Source organism: Brachyhypopomus gauderio, unplaced genomic scaffold, assembly GCF_052324685.1.
Source record: "Brachyhypopomus gauderio isolate BG-103 unplaced genomic scaffold, BGAUD_0.2 sc91, whole genome shotgun sequence".
NCBI lineage: Eukaryota > Metazoa > Chordata > Actinopteri > Gymnotiformes > Hypopomidae > Brachyhypopomus > Brachyhypopomus gauderio.
Window position 1 is genome coordinate 648,580 of NW_027506912.1, and position 22,935 is coordinate 671,514.

A 22,935-nucleotide genomic window follows, 5' to 3' on the forward strand; every position below is an offset into this window, starting at 1 on the left:
CCAATAAATTCACCCTTAAGACTGCTACCGTTTAGAGATCAAAATGTTCTTTAAATGTTATTTAAATAACAAAATACACGTTTTTTAAGTTTACAAGAAAACGTCAAAGTTGCCAACGCCTCAGTAAGGAAAGACGCTATTGGCTGTCCTAAAAGTCACAAAATGGCGTCATCGTCTAATTTGCATAAAACCTGTTTTTGCTGTAAAATAATAACGTTGTGGGAGAGAAAAAATGATTAAAATACCCTAAATATGTTAGAGTGACTGACGGAGACTGTGTGAGTTAAATTCAGTGATTTATTTTGTATTACACTGAAGACGCATTTATATTTACATCCGGCTCTGTAAATACGGGGCGGGGTCAATCAGCGGGGCTTTGGGCATGCGCAGTTCATTTGCAGCGTGGACGTGGAGCGGTGTGGATCTGCTCTGACTGTCAGACTGCATTGTGAGTGTTGTGGGCGGGGCTCACGGCAGCACCCGCTGCTCGCTGAGGACAGTAACTGAAGACCATGTGTGTTCATCTCCGAGTCTACAAAAGTCTCCAGTAACACCACAAAAAGTCGCTAGATTTGTCGCTACTTGCTTAAAATAGTCACACAGCACGGAGCAGCGCACCCGCCCCCTCTCGTCTTTAGTCTTTACACCGTCACGTTGCTCAGCAACCATGCAGGTAGGCTCCGCCTGGCCCCGCCCACTCAGCGCTCTCCTCGAGTCGACACCTTACAGTACGGAGAGAGAGAGACACCACCGGAGTATTGAAATGTCTGAGAGGAAGACATGCGCCGTTTGGCTTTATTTTATTGCAGAAAATAAAACTACAAGCTGTATAGTTTGAAACAGGGCTGTTAAATACAGTGGAAACACAACAACTGTGTTAGTTGTAATTAATAGGGAGAGTTATGGAGTTAATGGAGATAAATACATCCAGAACTCTTGATGTCGAAACATGCCTGCTTATAGTTTGAATTTAATGTGATAATGGTGAGGTGAAGTCAACTCTAGCTTTCTTATTCACAGCTTCAGGAATATGGTGGGACCATTTAAGGTGGAATTTTAGACAATAAATTGGTGATTTTAGTCCAAATGTGCTGTGTTGTTGTGTGGCAGCTGTAATTTAGTGATGAGAAGATGATACCTCAAGGAGTGTATCCACACACTACACAAACTGTGTTGACACTGTATTGACACTGTGTTGGTCATTGTTGAGTGCCAGGCTGTAATTTAGTGATGGGAAGATGATACTTTTTAGTTCAACTTGTGACTTTGATGAGGAAGAATTGCACATTACAAATCTGCATGAGAAAGAAATGTGAGTTACCAGATACGTACAGAGCTGCAAATGATGAATTAATTTGTCAATGAATGTATTACTCATTACAATATAAAATAATGTTCTAAGCCCATAACAAGTTGGTGCAGTGCATGAAGTAAGGTCTGGTAATCCATAACATTATTATCAAATCACTTTAAGTCAAAGGTAGTTTGTGTAAATTTAAAAATAGATCACCTTACTAATAATTCTTTTTTATTCCCATTTTCTTGTGTCTCTCCTCCAACACAGTTCTAAGCAGGTCATAGAGGCACTGGGTGATCATGACTATCTGGAGGAGACTCTGTCTGTAGAAGAACAACTTGATGCAGCAAAGAGGGAGATTGACCATCTGGAGGAAGAAAACCTCAAGAGTGAGCGGTTTCATCTACAACGCTTCCAGTGTGAGCCTAAACTGATCATGTTTTACACTGGATTTAAAGATGATGACACACTAAAAGCTGTGTAAAAGCAGCCTGTACACAGGCTCCATCTCAGATAAAGAAATTACCACCGAGTCTGGCATTCTGAGCCTACTTGAACCAGGAGATGAAGTAATTGTAGATAAAGGGTTTCTTATCAAAGACCTCCTCAGTAACATTTGTGTGAAACTTGTAATTCCTACATTCTTGGTGCCATGTGGGCAGTTTAGTAAAAAAGAAATTACATACATGCAAGAAATTGCTCACTTGAGGATCCATGTTGAGCAATCAGACACATTAAAGAATACCAGATATTTGACAGAGTTCTGCCCCTTTCCCTGTGTGGTTCAGTTAACCAGCTGTGTTTGTGCTCTACTTACCAATTTTCAGGGACCTCTTTTTTAATTTTGAGGTAACATATTCAAAGTGTATTATCAAATGTTAACATGCATAGTACAAACATGAAGTATATTTTACAAATTCAGTATTATTTTTATTAGCCATACTGGACTTTGAATTGCTGGAAAATTATTCTTCCACTGAGTAACAAACATTCAAACATTTATTCAGCTCAACTTTTATTGATGTGCACTTTTTTGTTAATAATGAAATTAATGTAACACATTTTTGCTCATTGTGAACCAATAAAAACAATATACTAATTTTCTAAAAATGATTCTCAGTTCATTTTTTATGGTTCTGACATTTTTATGGTCATGACATTATCTCACTTTTTAAAATCAATTCTTAAAACTGTCATATTACAGAAACATTTACCTATTAACAGTAGTTTTCTTAAGGAACAATGCCAAATTTATGTGTGCTTCCTTTATTTATAGTCTCCTCATCTGCACAGGTCAGGCAAAAAATATTCAAAGAAGAACATATCCAGTTTAGTTTTCATAGACTCCGATATCTTGCCATCAAAGTGGATATGCTCCAGGTGATTGTCTTTGGTACAGTGAACAAAAAGATCACACCACTTCATTCCAGTGATGCCCACCTGCCCCATTACCTGGTAATAGTAGTCATGGTTGCATTTAAGAGCAAAAGTGCCATCTGGGCCTGCAGACAGGTAACTGCACTCAACAAATCTCCAGAAGCCCCTGAAGAAGCCCAGAATTGTCAACCAACTTACGATCAGGTGAGGCACCTAAATGGGGGGGCATGAGGATTTATGATGAAGCCACAAGGTCATGTGTGATTACCTGTTACTTGTTCATACTCTGAAGCTACAATGGGTTCCACCTCTAGGCCCCTTTTCATTGCCAGGGTCTGCACAGGCCTTTTTTGTCTTTGCATATTTGTCACTAAGCAGTCAAAGTCTGCAATTCTAGACCAGTGGAGACATAGAGAAGCTGCAGGGCTGCTTCACATCCACAAACTGGGCTGTGTTTGAGGAGGCGACAGACGGACTGGACGAATACACAGACGCTGTGACGTCATACATGAGCTTCTGTGAAGACAGCTGTATTTCAACCAGAACACGTGTTAAACACAGTAACGGCAAACCCTGGTTTTCTATAGAACTGAATCAGCTTAGGCGAGAGAAGGAGGGTGAGAAAAAAGCCAAGTACAAACTGGAGAAAGAGGTAAAGCAGCGAAAAGAAAGTTCTCAGAGCAGATGAATAACCACATCACAGCTAACGACCCATCGTCAGCTTGGAACAGTCTTCAGCTTCTCACTGGCTACAAGGTGAGAAAAACCTCCTGAACCACCGACAGTTCACCAACGACCTGAACGAGTTCTTCTGCAGATTTCAAACAATAGACAATCAGCAGACTCTCTCACCCCATCATCAACCCCCCTCCTCTCCCACGATGGCTCTCACACCTCCACCCCCAGCTTGTCTCACCATCAGCCTGCAGGACGTCCACAGGCTCTTCATCAGACAGAAGGTGAGGAAAACCCCGGGACCTGATTCAGTCTCTCCATCCATCCTAAAACACTGCTGTGAGCAACTAGCACCAGTCTTCACCAGCATCTTCAACAGATCACTGGAGCTCCATTGTGATCCAGCCTACTTCAAGACCTCCACCATCATCCCAGTCCCCAAGAAACCCACCATCACTGGACTTAATGATTACAGACCTGTCGCCCTGACATCTGTAGTCATGAAGGTCTTTGAACGCCTGGTCTTAGCCCACCTAAAGACCATCACAGACCCCCTGCTGGACCCCCTGCAGTTTGCATACAGAGCAACCAGATCTGTTGATGACGTGGTCGACCTAACTCTCCACTTCATCCTTCAGCACCTGGACAGCCCTGAAGTTTGCGGATGATTCCACCCTGGTGGGCCTCATAGCCAACAGTGATGAGTCTGCTTACAGAAAGGAGGTTGATCAGCTGGTGTCCTGGTGCAGCGACAACCACCTGCTGCTAAACACAGACAAGACTGTAGAGATGGTGGTGGATATCTGACGCAACCCACCCCCTGTCTTCCCCCTCTACATCAATGGCTCTGCAGTCTCCACTGTAGAGTCACTCAGGTTCCTGGGCACCACCATATCCAGGGACCTGAAGTGGGAGAGGAACACCGTCAACATCACCAAGAAAGCTCAGCAGAGAATGTTCTTCTTGAGACAGCTCAGGAAATTTGACCTGCCGCAGACCCTGATGATCCAGTTCTATACAGCGATCATCGAGTCCATCCTCACCTCATCCATAACCACCTGGTTTGGTTCCTCTACCTCAAAAGAAAGAGCCAGACTCCAGCGCATCATCAGATCAGCAGAGAAGATCATTGGATGTAACCTGCCAACGCTTCAGGAGATCCACACCAGCAGGGTGAGGAAACGTGCTCACAAAATGACACCTGACCCCTCCCATCCTGGACATCACCTCTTCCAGACTCTCCCCTCTGGTAGAAGAATAAGGACCATTAAAACCAGCACAACACGACATGCTAACAGCTTCTTTCCCAGAGCTGTAGCTCTCCTTAACCACAGTGGACTCCTCTGAGTCTTTAAACCACTGAACTGAACCAACTGGACTTAACTGCACTGAACAGGACATGTCGCTCACTTGCACTACGCTATTTTGCACAGCTGTACAATGTTAACATCATCCGCAACATCTACAACATTATTAAACATAAACCTACCTCAGGAACATCTGGATACATATTCATACTCACATATTCATACTCACATGTGTACAGTACAGTCTACACGTTGCCGTGTCCGTTAAGTGTTCTCCGTGCGCTATATGCGCTATCTGTGTAGAATAATAAAAGTGACGTCTATCGCAGCCAAGGATCCCATGTGTCGTCCTTCGCCGCTCCGCCGTGCGTCACAGTAGGTAAAGTGTTTAGGAATGTGGACGCTATTAATATCTAGAGGACAAAAGACATTGCAAATTCATTGTGAGATGAAGATGAAACATAATCATGACAAAGAAGCGATTGGGCTCTGCACAATACTAAAGACATTCATACTAAAGACATTCATACTAAAGACATTCATATTAAAGACAATCATATTAAAGACAATTATGAGACAGTGCTAGGCTTCATTCCTTCACTAAAATGAAAACACTTGTCTATGTTGTGATACGCGTCTCTCTCTGTTTGGTTCAGTGCCACTGTACACATTGCTTCAATTAATTATTCTATGAGCAGCACTAACATATCACAGAAAATGTAATATTTAATGGGGAAAATGTTATTTTCATGGTTCATAATGTGATTTTCACTGCTGTGAATTTGCTAGGGTACTATTCATAATGTTTAAGGTTGAACAAAATCAGGGTTGCCAACTTTTGACGTTCGCTTGGAGTGAGATTTTAACCTGGAGCCGGTGGCGAGTGTATTTTGTTGAGCGGGGGGGGGGCGAACGTAAAATGGACACAGATTCAGTGTTATATCGCCGGTGGATGGCGCCAGAGCTAGCGAACTAGTAACGTATTGAATCATATATGTGGATCTGAGGTAAATAAACTGGATATTTTTTTTCGGCGTGAGATATCGGAAGTGTGGCGTGAGAGCGTGTGAAAACGGTCAAATGCGTGTGTCTCACGCTCAATGCGTGAGAGTTGGCAACCCTGCAAAATTATTAAGAGTCATTAAAAAATACCATTTTCATGGTAGTTGAAAATGGTTTTACAGATAACTGTATATAGCTTATAGAATGATTAATGTGAAAAATAGTGACACCATAACTTTAGCAATTATCTTAAATGCTTTACAATTCAGGGGAGTTAGAAAATAAAACTATAACGTGCTGAGAGTGCAGCGTATAATGCTGCCAAAACGTTGTAAACAAACAGGACATATTCCGCAAATATCATACTATTTTCAAACAAATGCAGAGCAACTTTCTAATACTTCACACTACACGTACAAATACGTACCTACAATACGTGCAACTGTCCTTAGTGGATCAGGAGTGCCTTCTGAAGAGATTTTCTCAAAAATACACACAGACTGGTACAAATACACCGCTCCTGGACAGTAGGTGGTGCTGTTGGTATCTTACGAGAGCAAAGACGCAGAGAAATACAAGAATTACACTGATGCACAGCTGGAACGGGCGTCTGAAGATTTGCTATCAAAACTGCAAAGGCAGCAAGGATTTTTTACAAAGCTGCAGTCATGAGCTCATTTAATACAGTGCAATCCACGACGTTAGTTAATTATTCGCAGCTCCCTTTGAAGTTTGTTTCTTAATCATAAAGTGTGTGTTCAGGGCCGGAGTGGGACACTTTTTCAGCCCGGGAGTTATATGCCCAAAATTATTTTTCCCTCCCAATCGGCCCAAACTAGAGACTAACATGAGCCGGCCCATCGGGAATCCTCCCGAATCTCCCGATTAGCCACTCCGGCTCTGTGTGTGTTCATGATGCGTGTTTGCTCCGCACTTTGTTTAACAGAGATGGATGAACCGAATGAACATGGGATCATAAATTTAAGAGTTTATTGTTTCCCATACTGATTTTGTTCATGTATGTTATATAACAATATTAAAATAATGAAAGCATTCTTTTTGTAAAATGTTTTCTATTCCAAGTTATTCCAGTTGTATACAGTTTGTACATAATTGATTTTGTTCTACATTTCTACTATATTGAAAACCTATCTTAGAAAGACTCACAGGCAGTTTCACAGGCATAGTGATGGCCTTATTCACAGCGGGCCAGATAAACCTGTTTTTCTTCTGATTTTGGTTGATTTGTGTACTATACATTAAAGTTCCAGTGATTTTGGTGTCAAATGTTTAATTTTTTTAATGGTATAATATGATAAAATATCAGCTTCCTTACAAAAAGAAAAGAGGGTTGTTTCCATTGTATATATAGTATACAATACATACACTAGTATATTGCCAAAAGACTCACACAAGAAAATTTAAGTGACATCCCATTCCACATCACTAGGGCGCGGCATCTTCAGATTAGGAAGGCATCTTCCACAACACAGGGACGCGATCTGGAGACGAATAGCGCATTTCCACTAGGGCCTGCTTGGCACGGTACGGTTCGATACGGATCGATTCTCAACGGAACGGTACGGTCGCGTTGTGTTTCCATTACAATGCTGGACCACCACAATGTGGGTGGAGTCGCTGTTGGCGCGCGGGTTGTAGTGTCGTGACATCATTTGTATGCGACCACAACAATGGACGAGATGGCGATGGAAGGACTCGTGTTAGTTGTGCTAGGGTTATGGCTTTTATTCCGGAAACGTGCAAATGAAGAGAGCAAGAGAAGGTTGCAGTTTGCGAGACGCACGACACAAGAAAAGGAGCGAAGACTCCTTGAGACCATACAGCAGTATCAGGCCGAGGACGACAGGAGAGGGAGAAAAAGACGCAGGCTGGTAAGCTAAGCTAACGCTAGTTAACATCAGTCTTTCTCCCCGAGATAAATGTGTAAAGCGTGTAAAGCAGGGGTGGGCAATTAATTTTTACAAGGGGCCACATGAGAAACCTGAATTGTGTCAGAGGGCCACACAAACGAAAATGACGTCATTACGGTGGCCCCGCCCACCTCGCACGAACTTCCGCAAACGGTGGAGGCGTTTATACTTGCCGCGTCACATGCTGTGTAGTGTTCTCCGAAACGATGTGTGTTAGTATAAAGAAACACCCCTCAAAAACAATGGAAGGAACATTTACCTGACAAATTTTAATGTTGCTTTTAATGTTGCACGGGCAGAGCCACCGCGATTACGTCATTTTCGCCGCACGGACCCCCGTGCTGCTCACGCCGCGTCAAGTATAAACCAGGCTTAAACCTAGCTTTAAAGCACTTCTACGGCACTTCCAAGGTCCATTTCAATATTTCCCAGCTGACTCAGGTTCTCTCTAAGCTCGGTTTCTGGAACGGAAAACCCTGAGTTTTCGTTAACTCTGAGTTTACTTACCCGGTTTCTTCACTGAATCCGCTTTCTGGAATACCCCCTGTTCAGTCAGCTATTTGTTGTGAATCGAAATACAGTTACAATCTCAAGCATTTTCAAGTACTTTAGCCAACAGTCCAGCACTTTTCAAACCTGGAACACAATTCACAATTATAATTTGTCACGTAAATGTTCCGCCGTTCGTGGAGGTTCCTGCGAGGGGTGCGGAGTCGCGCGCTACATTCACTCGCGAAAGTATACATTTTGCTTTAACTTGTCGCTGATCACCTACAGTGTTTCTTGCACAGCTCACACACAAGCACGTACATCCACACGGAATTAACAAAAACGTAGTGCTTTCAAAATAAAAGCGTCACAGTTGTATTGCACGCACGACATAGATATTTGTTAAATTTATGATTGGCCTCTCGCGGGCCGGACAGGGACGCACAACGGGCCAGATGTGCCCCGCGGGCCGTTGTTTGCCCTGGTCTGGTGTAAAGCTAACGCAGTAAAAAATGCATTCTGTGTGTGTGCGTTTCAGATGGCTTTGTTGTTGGCTAATAGCCGTCGCAAACCCTCAGTGTGGACATTCCGACGAGCGTCTGAGTGGTGGGACGTTACTGTTCCTGAGTTCACGTGCACACAGTGGCTACAGAACTTCAGGATGTCCCGAGAAGCGTTTGCCTCCCTCAGCAACAAATTGCGTCCAGCCCTGGAGCGACAAGACACAACTTTTCGAGAGTGTGTGCCCGTACACAAAAGAGTGGCAATAGCACTGTGGAAGCTCGGAGTACAGAAGCATAGGCCATCTGTTTGGAGTCAGCACTACAACTGCGTGCAGGTGTGTGCAGGATTTCTGTGCTGCAGCAGAGACACTACTGGTACCTGAGCAGATTCGTTATCCAGACGAACGGCGATTCAGGGATATGGCAGAGTACATACAGACTAGATGGGGACTCCCACATTGTGTGGGTGCTATTGATGGCTCCCACATACCCATCATTGCCCCACGACTGTGTCACATCGACTACTTCAACCGCAAAGGCTGGCACTCAATAATCCTCCAAGGTGTAGTCGACGGAAAGGGCCTCTTCTGGAATGTAATGGCTGGACTGCCCGGGAGTATGCATGATGCTCGAGTGCTGAGACTGTCCATGCTGTGGGAGTTGGTCACCCAGGGAAATCTATTTCCAGCAGGTGTTAGGACAACCAGTGCCATGCCCGCTGGCTATTACATCCTTGGAGACTCTGCCTACCCCTTACAAAAGTGGCTTTTGAAGCCATTTCAGGACACCGGAAACCTCACAAAAGAGCAGCAGATCTTCAATCAACATATCAGTCGCACACGTGTTGTTGTTGAGAATGCTTTTGGCAGACTTAAGGGTAGGTGGCGCTGCCTTCTGAAAAGGAATGACTGTGACATCCAACTTGTGAAATCAAGGGTGTTGGTATGTTGCGCTCTGCATAATTTGTGTGAAAGTTATGGAGAGACATATGACACTACATGGGATGTGCCAACTACTGCTGCACAGCAGCCAGTGGCAGCAATGGCACAGGGTGTGGAGGAGTGTGATGGTAGAGATGCTCGCAATGCACTGATGCAATATATCTGTCATAACAGTTGTAACAGTTAAATTGTTGCCATTGCCTGTGTCACGTACACAAAGCAATAAAGCTGTGATTGTCAAACTCATTATCTGCTGCTGATTATGTTAAGACAATTAAAAGAACATGATGCTCCTTAACACATACCATTATTGTATCTTATTTATCTTTATCTTCATTATTGTATGTGGTTGCTCTAATTATTGATAATAATTTGGTATTACTCAAACAGGCTGAACACACCCTGCATAAAAAGCATCAGTCATACAATCAAATGAAATCAAACTTTATTATGAAATATAGATATTTAAAGTACAAAATATGTAAATAATATAGCTATAGTTTAAAAAAGTGCAAAAAGCAAATTACCTAAAAATAACATAGCTTTATATGAAATAAATATTTATAGTACTACAAGCAACATTTTGTGTGCTTTTACTGGCGTCTGTCTCGCATGGTGTTCACAAGTTCGCCAAGCACCCCGAGGAAAGCCCGATTGAAGGAAACATTTTCCGCCAACTCTGCTCTCCTCAGCTCGGCTTCTTGTTCCTGGGCCTCGCGACAATCACGGAGCAGCAGCTGGATGTGCTCCTCACGCTGCTCGTGCATCCGCACATCATGTGCCTGCATCTCCAGAAGATGTGTGCCGATATCCAGGTCTGTCTGGGTCCTTTTTCGCTTGCCTTGACAAAAAAAAGAGGGTAATGGGAGTTGATTAGTAAAACTGAAATGCACTCGGTACTAGTGTTGCACGGTATACCGATACTAGAGTAGTATCGCGATACTTCGGCATTAAAAACGGTACTATACCCAATTTGCTTAGTATCGGTGCTATAGGACTGAGTGCGTTTTTTTTTTTTTTTTTAAGAGCAGTATTTCCAAAGAGTGCCACACGGGGGCAGTGTGCGCGTACAGCAGTGCAGCGCTTGCCTCCTCTCTGCAGAATAAGAAGAAAACCGTGTACGATGGCTGCTAATACAAGCAATATTGTGGACCGTCCTCAGCTTGTTGAAAAACTACACGCACGAAGCGAAATATGGAATTATTTTGCATACATTTCAGACAGTCATGGCAACCCCGTGGACACATCAAAACCGGTCTGCAAATGGTGCTTTAAAGCTGTACCAACCAAAGGAGCGAATCTATACTTTTTACATAAAATGCGCTTTCGTTTGACCCACCCAAGCTGCCGTAATGCACAGAACAGTTTGTAACGCTAAAATGGCAGCTAAAGCAAACGCAGTGTGTTCGCAGCTCGTCTTAATTAAACAAGAAAAGCAGCAGAAGTGCAGATACAAATAGAAAACCGAAGGACATGAACAAGCAGGTTGCAAGCGGTGCTTTCGGAACATTTCAACGAAGGGCGCTAAAGCCTGGTTTATACTTGACGCACCGCGAGCGGCGCAAGGGTCCGCGCGGCGAAAATGTAATCGCGGTGGCCTCGCGCGCTGTCAATTCGCGAGGTCGTGCACCTCTAGAATTTTGTAACTTAGCGTTAATTTTGTAACTTAGTCGTGTTTGCAGGGTTCATAAATTAAAGCACTTGTACGTCACTTTCAAGGTCCATTTCAATATTTCCCAGCACGTTAAACTTTAGTTAAATATTTATACATATACTCAAAATTATTCGCTTTTCATCACATTATTTAATGGTGGTTTATTTTCAAAACGCCCAATCTTAACGTCTTCACGTTCTCTCATGTGTCGTCCTGGAATTACAAGAGTCTCGTATTTGTTAACGTAATACAAGAGAACTGTTCAGACAGATAGCTATTTGTTTCAAGCATTTTCAAGCACTTTAATCTAAATTCCAGCACTTTTCAAACCTGAAACACAAAGCAACATTAAAATTAATCAGGTAAATGTTTCTTCCCCTGTTGTTGAGGGGTGTTTCTTTATACTACCACATATCGTTTCGGACAAGCGGAGCAGGGTCGCGCGAGGTGTGCTGACGCGCACGCTACGGTCATTTGCGAAAGTTTAAACCTAGATTAACACAACGAATCTGGCCAAACACCTGAAGGCACGCATATTTGTAGAAAACATTCCAAGAGGTTGCTGATTATTCCCATTTCTAGTATTATAGCATATAAAATTATGTGTCCGATTATGGTATCCTAGCAAATGTTTGTCATATTCTTGGTTTAAGAGCTGTAAGTGCGACAGCATACAGGGAGAAAAAATCCATACTACAATGGATCAATCATCTATGAATACTGAACTCTTCTCTAATACTGAAGTTTTAGTTACTTAAAGAGTTAAAGTTGTTTAAAGTATACTTAAAATACACTTTTTGCACTAGCCTTTTTTAACTTCTAAATGTGAATTCCAGAGTGCACTACTATTATTTATGTTAATTTATATTAATGTGCAATTATTTATTTTTCTGTTTTAATCTGGTAGGGACTACACCTTTTATTTATTTGACATTTGTGAAACAAAATACAATATTAATTTGTTTGTTTATAAAAAATAAATAAAAAGCCTTTAAAACGGAAATGAGCACAGTATCTGACTTTGGTATCGAAAATCGTATCGAATTTCAATACTTTTTAAAGTATCGTATCGAAGTTGTAATTCTTAGTATCGTGACAACACTACTCGGTACTGTTGTGGTTTTCATCTTAATCCCTTCATAGTTTGTTTACATTACAGTATTAAATCAACAGTTTATCATAATTTAAATATTTTGACTAGTCATAAAGTATTAATCGAATCTCTAATATTAATCACTATATGTTTTGCTTACATTATATCAAGGATCAAGTTGCTTGTTAGTAAGAATGACGGTGTAAGCGCTTGTGTGCCACTTCCAATACTCCATGCATTTGCAGTAGGCTAAAATGGGATGTGTGAGAGGAGGCTCACTGTGGCCTTATGTGGTGAGGCCAGGTAGTAAGACCTCGCTTCCAGAATAGAGACAGCTGTAGGTTGAACTATGGAATGTGCAGTTCCTATGTTTAGGAAGGAAAGCATATATAATGGTGAAGAGAGTAGACAGCTTCAGAGCTGCACATGGGGTGACATGATTAGGTAATGTGAGCTCTCCAGAGATCTCTGTATTAAATTAATTAATAGGCCTATGTGTATTTTTTAATAAAAGGATAAAGACAAGACTGGTAATGTTTTCTTTTGCAATCAACGAACACGCTGCGCTAAGGTAAGAAAAGGTTAAAGCGCAACAGTACTCATGCTACTCCGGTGCTTCACATGTTTTTTTGTGTTCCTCACCTGTATAGGGCTGCCGGACAGGCGTTTGTGATCCAGCCGGTGTAGAGACCGCTGGTTCCGTGTATGACACGGATGATACGGGGGAGGTGGGAGGTTCCAAAGAGGCGCTCGCCTCGTCAGTGGAAGGGGAATCTTGAACGTAAAAAATAACAAATATTAAACACAAGCATTCCCGTGAAAGCAACAATATAGCCTAGTAAAACTGTGAAATCACAATACACTCACCATTCTCCATGGCCTCCAGCACCGACATTGCCGTGTCCAGCACGTTTACTCTTCCGTTACTGGCTGGCCGGTTACCGTATATGGCATCCATTTGCTGGAACCATTTCCAGTTTTTGCAGTTTGCTCCGCTGCATCCGTTATGGTCCTTCACCGCCCGGTAATCGCTTTTAAGCTTTTTTAGCTTGGACCGGCACTGCAGAACGGACCGCTGGTAGCCATGAGTGGCCATTAGCGCGGAAACCTTGCTAAAAACCTTTACATTTCTAGTGGCCCCGTCCAGTTCACCCTGGATTTTTTGATCGCTGATTATTAACAGAAAGGTTTGTACCTCGGCGTTTGACCAGGGAACAGACTTCGCTCCTTGGGTTTTAAAAATGGCTGAGGAGTCCATAGCGGAGGAGTCGCTCTCCTGTGACGCAACCTGTGACGACACTCCCTGGCCAATCAGTGTCATGCTGTTCCTCCACGTCACAGAACTGTTCCGCTTTGGAACGGTTAGAACCTCGAGCGAGTAGGTACGAAAAAAGTACCTGAAGGTACCGGCAAACTGGTAACTGGTACTAATGGAAACACTCACAAACCGTCACGAATCGAACCGTAACGCGCCAAGCAGGCCTGTGTGGAAATGCGCCATCGTGCTCATGTTGAAGACATACTGCAGGACTTCACACGGCCTGCGCCGGCTTTAAGCTCCCTGGGGGGGACGCCATCGGGCCCTGCAGCCTTATTTGTGTGGAGTCTATTGAGGTGTCTCCTGACCTGGTCAGCAGTGAGGGTCACTGTGGGGATGGTTTGTGGTGGAGAGGTGGAGGTGTGAGCTGGACAATCATGAGGGGGGGGGGGGGGTGAGTGGAGGGGGCAGCAGGGAACAGACAGCAGTGGAGTCAGGATGAGGGAGGGCAGAGCCTGTAGTGTCAAACCTGTTAAAGAACTGGTTTAGTTCATTGGCCCTGTCTTCACTGTCCTCTTCTACTCTGTTGTCGTTGGACCTGAAACTGGTGATGGTCCTCGTTCCACTCCAAACCTCCCTGATGTTGTTCTGCTGGAGTTCACACTCCAGATTTCTCCTGTAATTGTCTTGTGATTGTGGTCTTCATCTTCCCCTGGATCGTTCTCACCTCCTCTTTGACTCCAGCTCTGAATGCCCTTTTATTATTAAAAATACATTTTTAATAACACTAAACCCCGAATTGGATTTAATCGATTAAATCGGATTAAATCGAAATAAATCAATTCTTAATCTTCAGAATCGGATCGATTCTTGGAATTGGAATCAATACCCAGCCCTATTAGTAAAACTCTTCCCACACTCTGAGCAGTGAAATGGCTTCTCTCCTGTGTGAATGTGCTGGTGTTCATGGAGATGACTGTGTTTAATAAAACTCTTCCCACACTGTGAACAGTGATATGGCTTCTCTCCTGTGTGAATGCGCTGGTGTTGCTGGAGATTTCCCTGTGTAGTAAAACTCTTCCCACACTCTGAGCAGTGATATGGCTTCTCTCCTGTGTGAATGCGCTGGTGTTCGTTGAGATGACTCTGTTTAGTAAAACTCTTCCCACACTCTGAGCAGTGATATGGCTTCTCTCCTGTGTGAATGCGCTGGTGTTCGTTGAGATGACTCTGTTTAGTAAAACTCTTCCCACACTCTGAGCAGTGATATGGCTTCTCTCCTGTGTGAATGTGCTGGTGTACGTTGAGATGACTCTGTGTAGTAAAACTCTTCCCACACTCTGAGCAGTGATATGGCTTCTCTCCTGTGTGAATGCGCTGGTGCAGTTGAAGACTTCTCTGTGTAGTAAAACTCTTCCCACACTCTGAGCAGTAATATGGCTTCTCTCCTGTGTGAATGCGCTGGTGTGTTTTGAGACTATTCTGTTGAGTAAAACTCTTCCCACACTCTGAGCAGTAATATGGCTTCTCTCCTGTGTGAATGCGCTGGTGTGTTTTGAGACTATTCTGTTGAGTAAAACTCTTCCCACACTCTGAGCAGTGATATGGCTTCTCTCCTGTGTGAATGCGCTGGTGTTTCTGGAGATTTCCCTGTGTAGTAAAACTCTTCCCACACTCTGAGCAGTGATATGGCTTCTCTCCTGTGTGAATGCGCTGGTGTACGTTGAGATGACTCTGTGTGGTAAAACTCTTCCCACACTCTGAGCAGTGATATGGCTTATCTCCTGTGTGAATGCGCTGGTGCCGTTGAAGACTTCTCTGTGTAGTAAAACTCTTCCCACACTCTGAGCAGTAATATGGCTTCTCTCCTGTGTGAATGCGCTGGTGTTTCTGGAGATCACTTTGTTTAGTAAAATTCTTCCCACACTCTAAGCAGTTGTAGCTTTTCTCCTTTTCCATGTTTACTGATTTCAGCAGTCTGACATAGAAGAAAAAGAAATGGGTTTGTAGCACAAGTTTTGTTAAAACAATAAAAACCCTTTTGTAATAAATAAGCAGCATCTTAAGATACGCAGATAAGTGCATAAATTGTCTTATGAGTCAGCAATGATGCAATACAGGTTTGTAGCTTATAAAACCATATTTTCAAATACACATTTTCTCCCTTACTCCCACTTGTCTGTCCCATATTATAATTTAACTGTCCATGCAGGGGGTGGTTCCACACTGGTGGCGAGAGGTGGGCGGGGGAGCCCTGGTCCAGGTCACCCCGCCCACCCGGCCTCCCCAACAGCACAGACCCACTTCCAGGCCACCCAGCGGAGATCCTCTTAAACCACGGCGTGCTGCTCCTCTGTAGTAGTTGAGGTGCGTCGGCACGCAGCGAGGGCCGTGGCGGCCCTTGATCCTGCCTAACTGGTCCCGGCACCCTCCTCCGAATGACGGTGGGCTGCATAGTTGCGCTGACAGGCCTCCACCAGCTTTAATCGGCCCCGGATTGGCAGCTCCACCCGTTTCCCCACCAACAGGTTCCTGGTCACCCAAATGGCGTCTTTTACGCTGTTAAGGGTGGGCCAGAGCATCGAAAACACGGCTGGTGAGATGTGTTGGCTCCAGCCCACCCCGTTTACCGCTTCTCGGTATCCAAGCGTGGTGGGTACCCCTGCTGGCAGGCTCGGGCACCACAGGGTGCCGGTTCGTGACCATAGATCTTGGGCCGCTCTGCACTCCCAGAGCACATGCCGCACGGTCTCGGGCGCGCCACACCCTGGCCGCGGGCAGATCGGGTTCCTTGCCATGCCCCGGGAGTGCATCACGGCCCTCGCCGGGAGGATCTCATGGGCAGCCATCCAGGATAGGTCCTTGTGCCTGTTCAAGAGGGCCGGGTGGGAGGCATTCTTCCATATGATCCTGGACTCAGCCTCCCCAAGCCCCCTCACCCGCACCACCGGCTCCTGATCCTGCACACAGGACAGAATAGTTTTGTGATGCATTAGAGTTTGCACAGTTTCCCCTTCCAATTTAAAATGCTTCATAAAACGTGGGATCCCCTCATATATTTTTGGCAGCTTAAAACTTATAGGTATCCTCAAATCCACTTTTAACATTTTAAGCTGGCGTAAATACCTCCCCATATGGAACTTTACCCAAGCCCCTGTTTTAGTACCCTCTTCTGTAGTTCCATATTTAAAATGTGTATTTAAAAAACAGCTGCCTAAAAACAAATAAAAATCTGGAACTCCTCTTCCTCCGTTTTCTGGTTTTCTCTTCACTACTTCACGTTTCAAGCGTTCCCATTTAGATCCCCATAAAAAGTAGAATACTGCCCGTTCAACCCCTAGGATCACTGTCCTTGGTGGGAAGAAGACACATGAAATCAATAAAAACAAGGGTAAAATCACAGTTTTAATCACCAGGATTTTCCCTTCCCATGTCAACTGTCTCATCCCCCAGTATCCTAATTTTTTCTTCACCTTTGCTAAAATCCCACCCCAATTTCCTGTTCCCCCCCCTTCCTCATCAAAACATACTCCTAAAATCTTAATGTTTGCTGGTTTCACACTGACTTGCAACCCTCCCAGCCGTTCCTCCCCCCATGGCCCGTACAGCTGCGCTGTGGATTTGTCCCTATTTAATTTTGCCCCTGATGCCCTGCCAAACCACTCTGTTAAAACAAAAGCCCTTTCTACTGACCTAGTATCACTGCAAAGAACATTCACATCATCCATGTAGAGGACACACCGCGCTTCCTGTCCCCCACTCCCTGGGATTCTTACCCCTCGGATCCACTCATCCTGCCTAAGCATTTGTGCCAAAGGTTCTACTCCCACCACGTACAACAAGGGAGATAGCGGACAGCCCTGACGGACACCGCGACGTACTGCTATCGCTTTTGACAGTAACCCATTTATCATTATTCTACTTGTAGCATTTTTGTACAGCAGTTCCACCCACTTAATAAACCGCCCTGGAAAGCCCACCTTTTGCAGTACTTGAAACAAGTACTGGTGCGAGAGCCGATCAAAAGCCTTCTCAAAATCCAAGTTTAGCACAATAAGCCTCATATTTCTGTCTCTCGCATGACAGATGGTGTCTCTAATCAGAATCAGGCTGTCCGTGATCTTCCTTCCTTGTACTGCACATGCTTGGTCGGGGTGTATGATGTCTTTTAAAACCCGTGACATACGTCCTGCTAAAATCTTACTGAATAACTTAAAATCAACATTTAAAAGAGTGATTGGCCTCCAATTTTTCAGTTCTTTTTTATTCCCTTTTTTAAAAAGCAGTGTGACAAAACCTTCATTAAAAACCCTCGGTACTTCCCCCAACTTATCTAATTCTCTAAAAACTTCTAAAACATCCTGTCTTAAAATATCCCAAAATGCCCTATAAAACTCACACGGGAGCCCGTCCGCACCCGGGGACTTCCCTGTTTTAAAACCCTTTAAGCCTTTATCCATTTCCAAATCTGTAATATCTTCTGCTAAAGCCTCTGTGCTTCCAACTTGTGTTTTTATTTGGTTTAAAACCTCTCTCAATACTTCATTATCTATCCTTTCTGCAGTGTATAACTTAGTATAAAAAGTCTCCACCTCCCGTATCACCTCCTCCGTACCCTTTGCCTCTTTTCCTTCACCAATAGTCAACCCTGTTAAAACTGTTCTCTTTTCCATAACCCGTTTGAAAAAGAACCTTGTACATTTCTCCCCCTTTTCAATTTCCTCTGCCCTTGCCCTTAGCATCACCCCTTTGCTCTGTAATGTAGCCAACTCACACATTTCTTTTTTTACATCTTCTATTTCATCATTAAAATCATATCCTTTGTTTACCTGTTCAAAATACCTTTGTAGTCTCTTTTGAAGACCAGCCATTTGTCGGTTTTGTTTCACTTTAATCTCCCTTCCCACCCTCTTAAAAAAATCTGCTACTTTCTTTTTTATATTAATCCACCACTCCACTTTGGTATCATAAAAAACCTGTAACGTTTTCCACTGCTCATATTCCCTTCTAAACTCCGCCTGTATAGTTTTATCAGCCAATAGGGAACAGTTTAATTTCCATATCCCCGCCCCTACTCTCACACCATCTTCGAGTAATATTGTGCTTTGCAGCATAGCGTGGTCAGAAAAAAACACTGGTTTAACCGTTGTCCCCTCTATTGTGCTTCCCCTGGTAAAGACATAATCAATACGAGAAGCCCTTATCCCATCTGGGCTTCTCCATGTAAAACCAGGCGCTCTTGGTTGCACATGTTTAAAACAATCTGTCAACTTAAAATCTTTAATCAATTCCCGTAGGTACCGTGATGTTTTATCTAATTTAACATCTCTCTCTTTACGTAGCCGTCCTGCCTCTTCTAACACACAGTTAAAATCTCCTCCCATAACTACTGGCATATTTCCCATTAAATGTACTCGCAATTGCTCCAATTGTTCCCACCTTTCATGTTTGTCAGTAAAACCATACATATTTAAAACCTTAAGATCCAATCCTAAAAAATCTAAAACTACCAATAAAATCCGCCCTTCTTGTATTCTTACTACCTTCTTAATAGTTATATTTGGATTTTTAATTAAAATTGCCACCCCATCAGCTTTATTATAATTTGACCCACTCCAGATAGATTGCCCCACCCGCCATTTCTCCTCCCACTGCCTATATGATTTCAGATAAGGTAAGGAACATTCCTGCAACAGGAAAATATCTGCCTGTTCCTTGCTTAAAAAAATTTAAAACACTTTCAGCACGGATTGGGGATTTAATGCTTCTTACATTAATGGTAGTGATTGTAAGTGCCATAATGATGAGAAGTAAGTGCTGTAAGCTTAAGCCAGTAAAGTAGAAAGGAGGGAACATAGAACCCATACCTTCTTGGTTTTATTATTCCACTAACCAACCTTTATTTAATCCTTATTCGGTACTTCATCTATCACCATTGATACTGCTTCTTCCTTCACTGTTTTTCCTTTCTTCCAGTCCCGCTCCCGTCTCTTCCCTCGCTGTACACCGGGCTGCACTACCTCCTTCTGTGGAGTAGATGACCTAATGGGGATGTTCAAAAAGGAAATTTTGTTTGGCGACTCAGTGGGCCATATCCTATTTGGAGAATCGGACGAGGTCCCCAGCTCCTCCTCTGCTCTTGTCCTCTTCTCCATCGGGTCCGCCAAGGGGGATTCTGCCATCCGTTTGGCAACCTGTGCACAAGGCAACTCCTCCTCCTCATCCATATTAGTTGTGTTTGCCCCAAGGTCCTTTTCTAAACTTGCCTTGTCCCCCCCCTCCTCAGATTGGCTTTGTTCTACACTATGTCTATCTTCATCATTTATTTCTGGATTGTTTTCTACTTCTACCTCATTTCCACTTACCCTTATTTTTTTCCCTTGTCTTGGTCTTGGTACTGGTACTGGATGTGACTGAACTCCCTTTCCTGTGCCTGGTTCTGCCCTTTTTTCCTTTATTAGTTCCTTTTGTAAGGTAGCTGCTCTGCTCGGCATATCTAAAAAGGACAATTCATCCAGTGGCTCAGGAGTCCACACCCTGGCTAATTTTGGGTCCTCTCCCCCTCCCCCTTCTGTACCTGACCCCATAGAGGGAAATTCTGCTCCACTTCCTTCAGTTTCCCCCACTCCCTGTGTCTGTCCTTCCCCCTCCTTCCCTCTATTTCCTGTTTCTCCCTCCACTGTACTTACCTCTCTTACCTCTTGGGGTGCCCCCTGCTGGGGAGGCTGTGGATTGCTCCTACCTCTGCTTGGCCCCGCCTCCGGCTCCTCCTCCACTTCCTGCTCCCTCTCCCCTGCCATTTTGTCCTCTGGATTGCCATGCTTGTCGGCCATCTTGGACTTCTTGAGTTTGTTGGCAAACGAGTCTGGGCAATCCCTATAGAGGTGGTCTGAGCTTCCACAGAGATTGCACAGTCTGCCATTGGGACACTCTTCAAACGTGTGCCCAATTTCTCTGCACTTGCCACAAAATATTTTAGTACATGCTTCAGCAAAATGCCCCATGTCTCCACACCGCCTGCACGTCTTAGGCATTCCCTGGTAAAAAACATGACCCCTGTTTTCTCCTAACACAATCATTTGTGGTAAGTGCTTCAAACCCATGTAACTGTTCTTTTCCTCCCATTGTTTGATGGGAACCCTCCACGCACATGTCCAGATACCATCATCGTCTAGAACTTTTGCAGCATTTCCCATTACTATACAAAACCTACTCAGCCATGCACATATATCCTCAGAACATACGGTCTCATTAAACATTCTTACTATTACCGTTTTTCGTGTGTAGTCTGTCAATTTTTCTATGTTAAACAGTTCAAATTTGTCTTTAGCATTTTCAAGCCTCACCCAGAAATCATTTAACAATGCTGCTGAGCAGAAACTAACGTCGAAACCTTTGTTCTGAGGTAGTGCAATTATACAATTGAAGGCATTTGGGCTAAACCCCAGAATCTTTTGCATGAACTTTCTAGAGAAGTCAAGTCTAGACAAAATTCCCCTTTCCTCCCCCCTTGCTTTTAGGTAAAACCGCACGCTGTGGTGCCTCCTTGTGCCGGCACGTGCTGCCGACATTTTGGAGGCACCCACAGCTTTAAATTAACTTAAAATTTAACTTTGCACTAAAACCACAATAAGTTAAGTAAATAGACGAATAAATAGGTAAAATCTTAAAAGACCTTACCTGTTGTTGTCTTCAAATTCAAAAATACCACCAACCTACACAAAAGAAAATACTCACAAACAAGACAAGAATTACAATAATTCCAACAATACTGTTATTCACCACCAAAAGGACAATATACTCTCTAAAGAAAATGGCCGCTGCCACTGAAAAGACTGCCGCCTTCCTTTCCCAGAGAGTCGATCGCAACTCCACCCCTTGATCTTAGCCAAAAGGCCGAGAAGCGATCGTACATTTACAGATAGTGCTCAAGAACTTAATGCACTGCAAGACCTTCTCAGGGACGTTCCTCCACAAGGGAAGGGCACTGTGCCACTCAGCTGGGCTAAACGGCAAGCTCAAAGCTCAGAGAAGTGGAATGCTTCTGTCACGTAGGGCCACGCCCCCCTCTCCTAGCTGTCACGTAGGGCTACGCCCCCCTCTCCTAGCTGTCACGTAGGGCCACGCCCCCTCTCCTAGCTGTCACGTAGGGCTACGCCCCCCTCTCCTAGCTGTCACGTAGGGCTACGCCCCCCTCTCCTAGCTGTCACGTAGGGCCACGCCCCCCTCTCCTAGCTGTCACGTAGGGCCACGCCCCCCTCTCCTAGCTGTCACTCCGGTTTCCCTGTTTCTCATGTCTGTGTTGTTCCCAGCCCATTGATCCCGCTTTACAGATGTTTGCTGTACAGAGATTGCTTCATCTACCTCAACAGTGTACCTGTTCTCCCAGTCAGCTAAAGCTGACCTGTGGCAAAGAGGTCGTCCTTGTTGGTAAGAACTTGATTCAGTTCAACTAAATGCAAAAGACTGAATTCATACTACTTACATGTCTTTTTGATTTCAGGACGGTACCAACTAAATTTGCCAACACTGAGCTGTTCTCAGTGCATGAAAAGCTGGACCACTGGACTTGAACTAGAACAATGTGGATATTGGCCTGCTACCATCAACCACCAGACCATCTTCCATGTAGACCTGTTCCAGTCTTTACCTGCTGCCATCAACCACCAGACCATCTTCCATGTAGACCTGTTCCAGTCTTTACCTGCTACCATCAACCACCAGACCATCTTCCATGTAGACCTGTTCCAGTCTTTCCAGGATCTGAAGCAGCTGGCTCCTGGGCTTTCTCCTCAAGCGTTTATTGGAATGCTTGATGAAAGAACAAAGTCTTTTGGCAGAGTAAGCGTGCATCATATTTCTTTGTTGTAGATCAGGGCCAGTCTTATCTACACAGGATCACTGTGGCTGCAGATGGTCTTATCAAGCAGAACCTATTTCTATTTGTTTAAAATGTGCTGTAGAATACATATATCTTGCATTTTACAGTATTCTCAAATTTGTGCATAGAAGGTATGCAACCTTGGTTGGGGTGAAAAATGCCCACATGAGGTTTTTACATGCACATTTGCAGGTTAAAATGTGTTTGTGGTTCTTGTTATATTTTGAGGTAAGGAACTCTGGAGATGGCAAAATTCTGCAGCAGGATGGCTCCTTCTCATACTTCAGCCTCCACATCAAAGTTCCTGAAAGCAAAGAAGTTCAAGGGGCTCCAGGATTGACCTGCCCCATCACCAGACATGAACATTATTGAGGATTGACCAGCCCAGTCACCAGACATGAACATTATTGAGGATTGACCAGCCCCATCACCAGACATGAACATTATTGAGGATTGACCAGCCCAGTCACCAGACATGAACATTATTGAGGATTGACCAGCCCCATCACCAGACATGAACATTATTG

General features: G+C 44.0%; 2 protein-coding genes across 2 annotated transcripts in view; one reads left to right on the forward strand and one right to left on the reverse strand.

Annotated features, from left to right (window-relative positions):
• LOC143494173 (uncharacterized) overlaps positions 1-22,935 on the forward strand; it is a 295,830-nt gene that overhangs the window by 162,008 nt on the left and 110,887 nt on the right. The window lies entirely within an intron of this gene.
• Positions 14,008-22,935, reverse strand: part of LOC143494164 (uncharacterized) — a 205,981-nt gene continuing 197,053 nt past the window's right edge. The window contains exon 4 of the mRNA XM_076992253.1: positions 14,008-15,469. Within this exon, the coding sequence (XP_076848368.1) occupies positions 14,410-15,469 (1,060 nt within the window). The 3' untranslated portion in view covers positions 14,008-14,409. The remainder of the gene's footprint in view (positions 15,470-22,935) is intronic.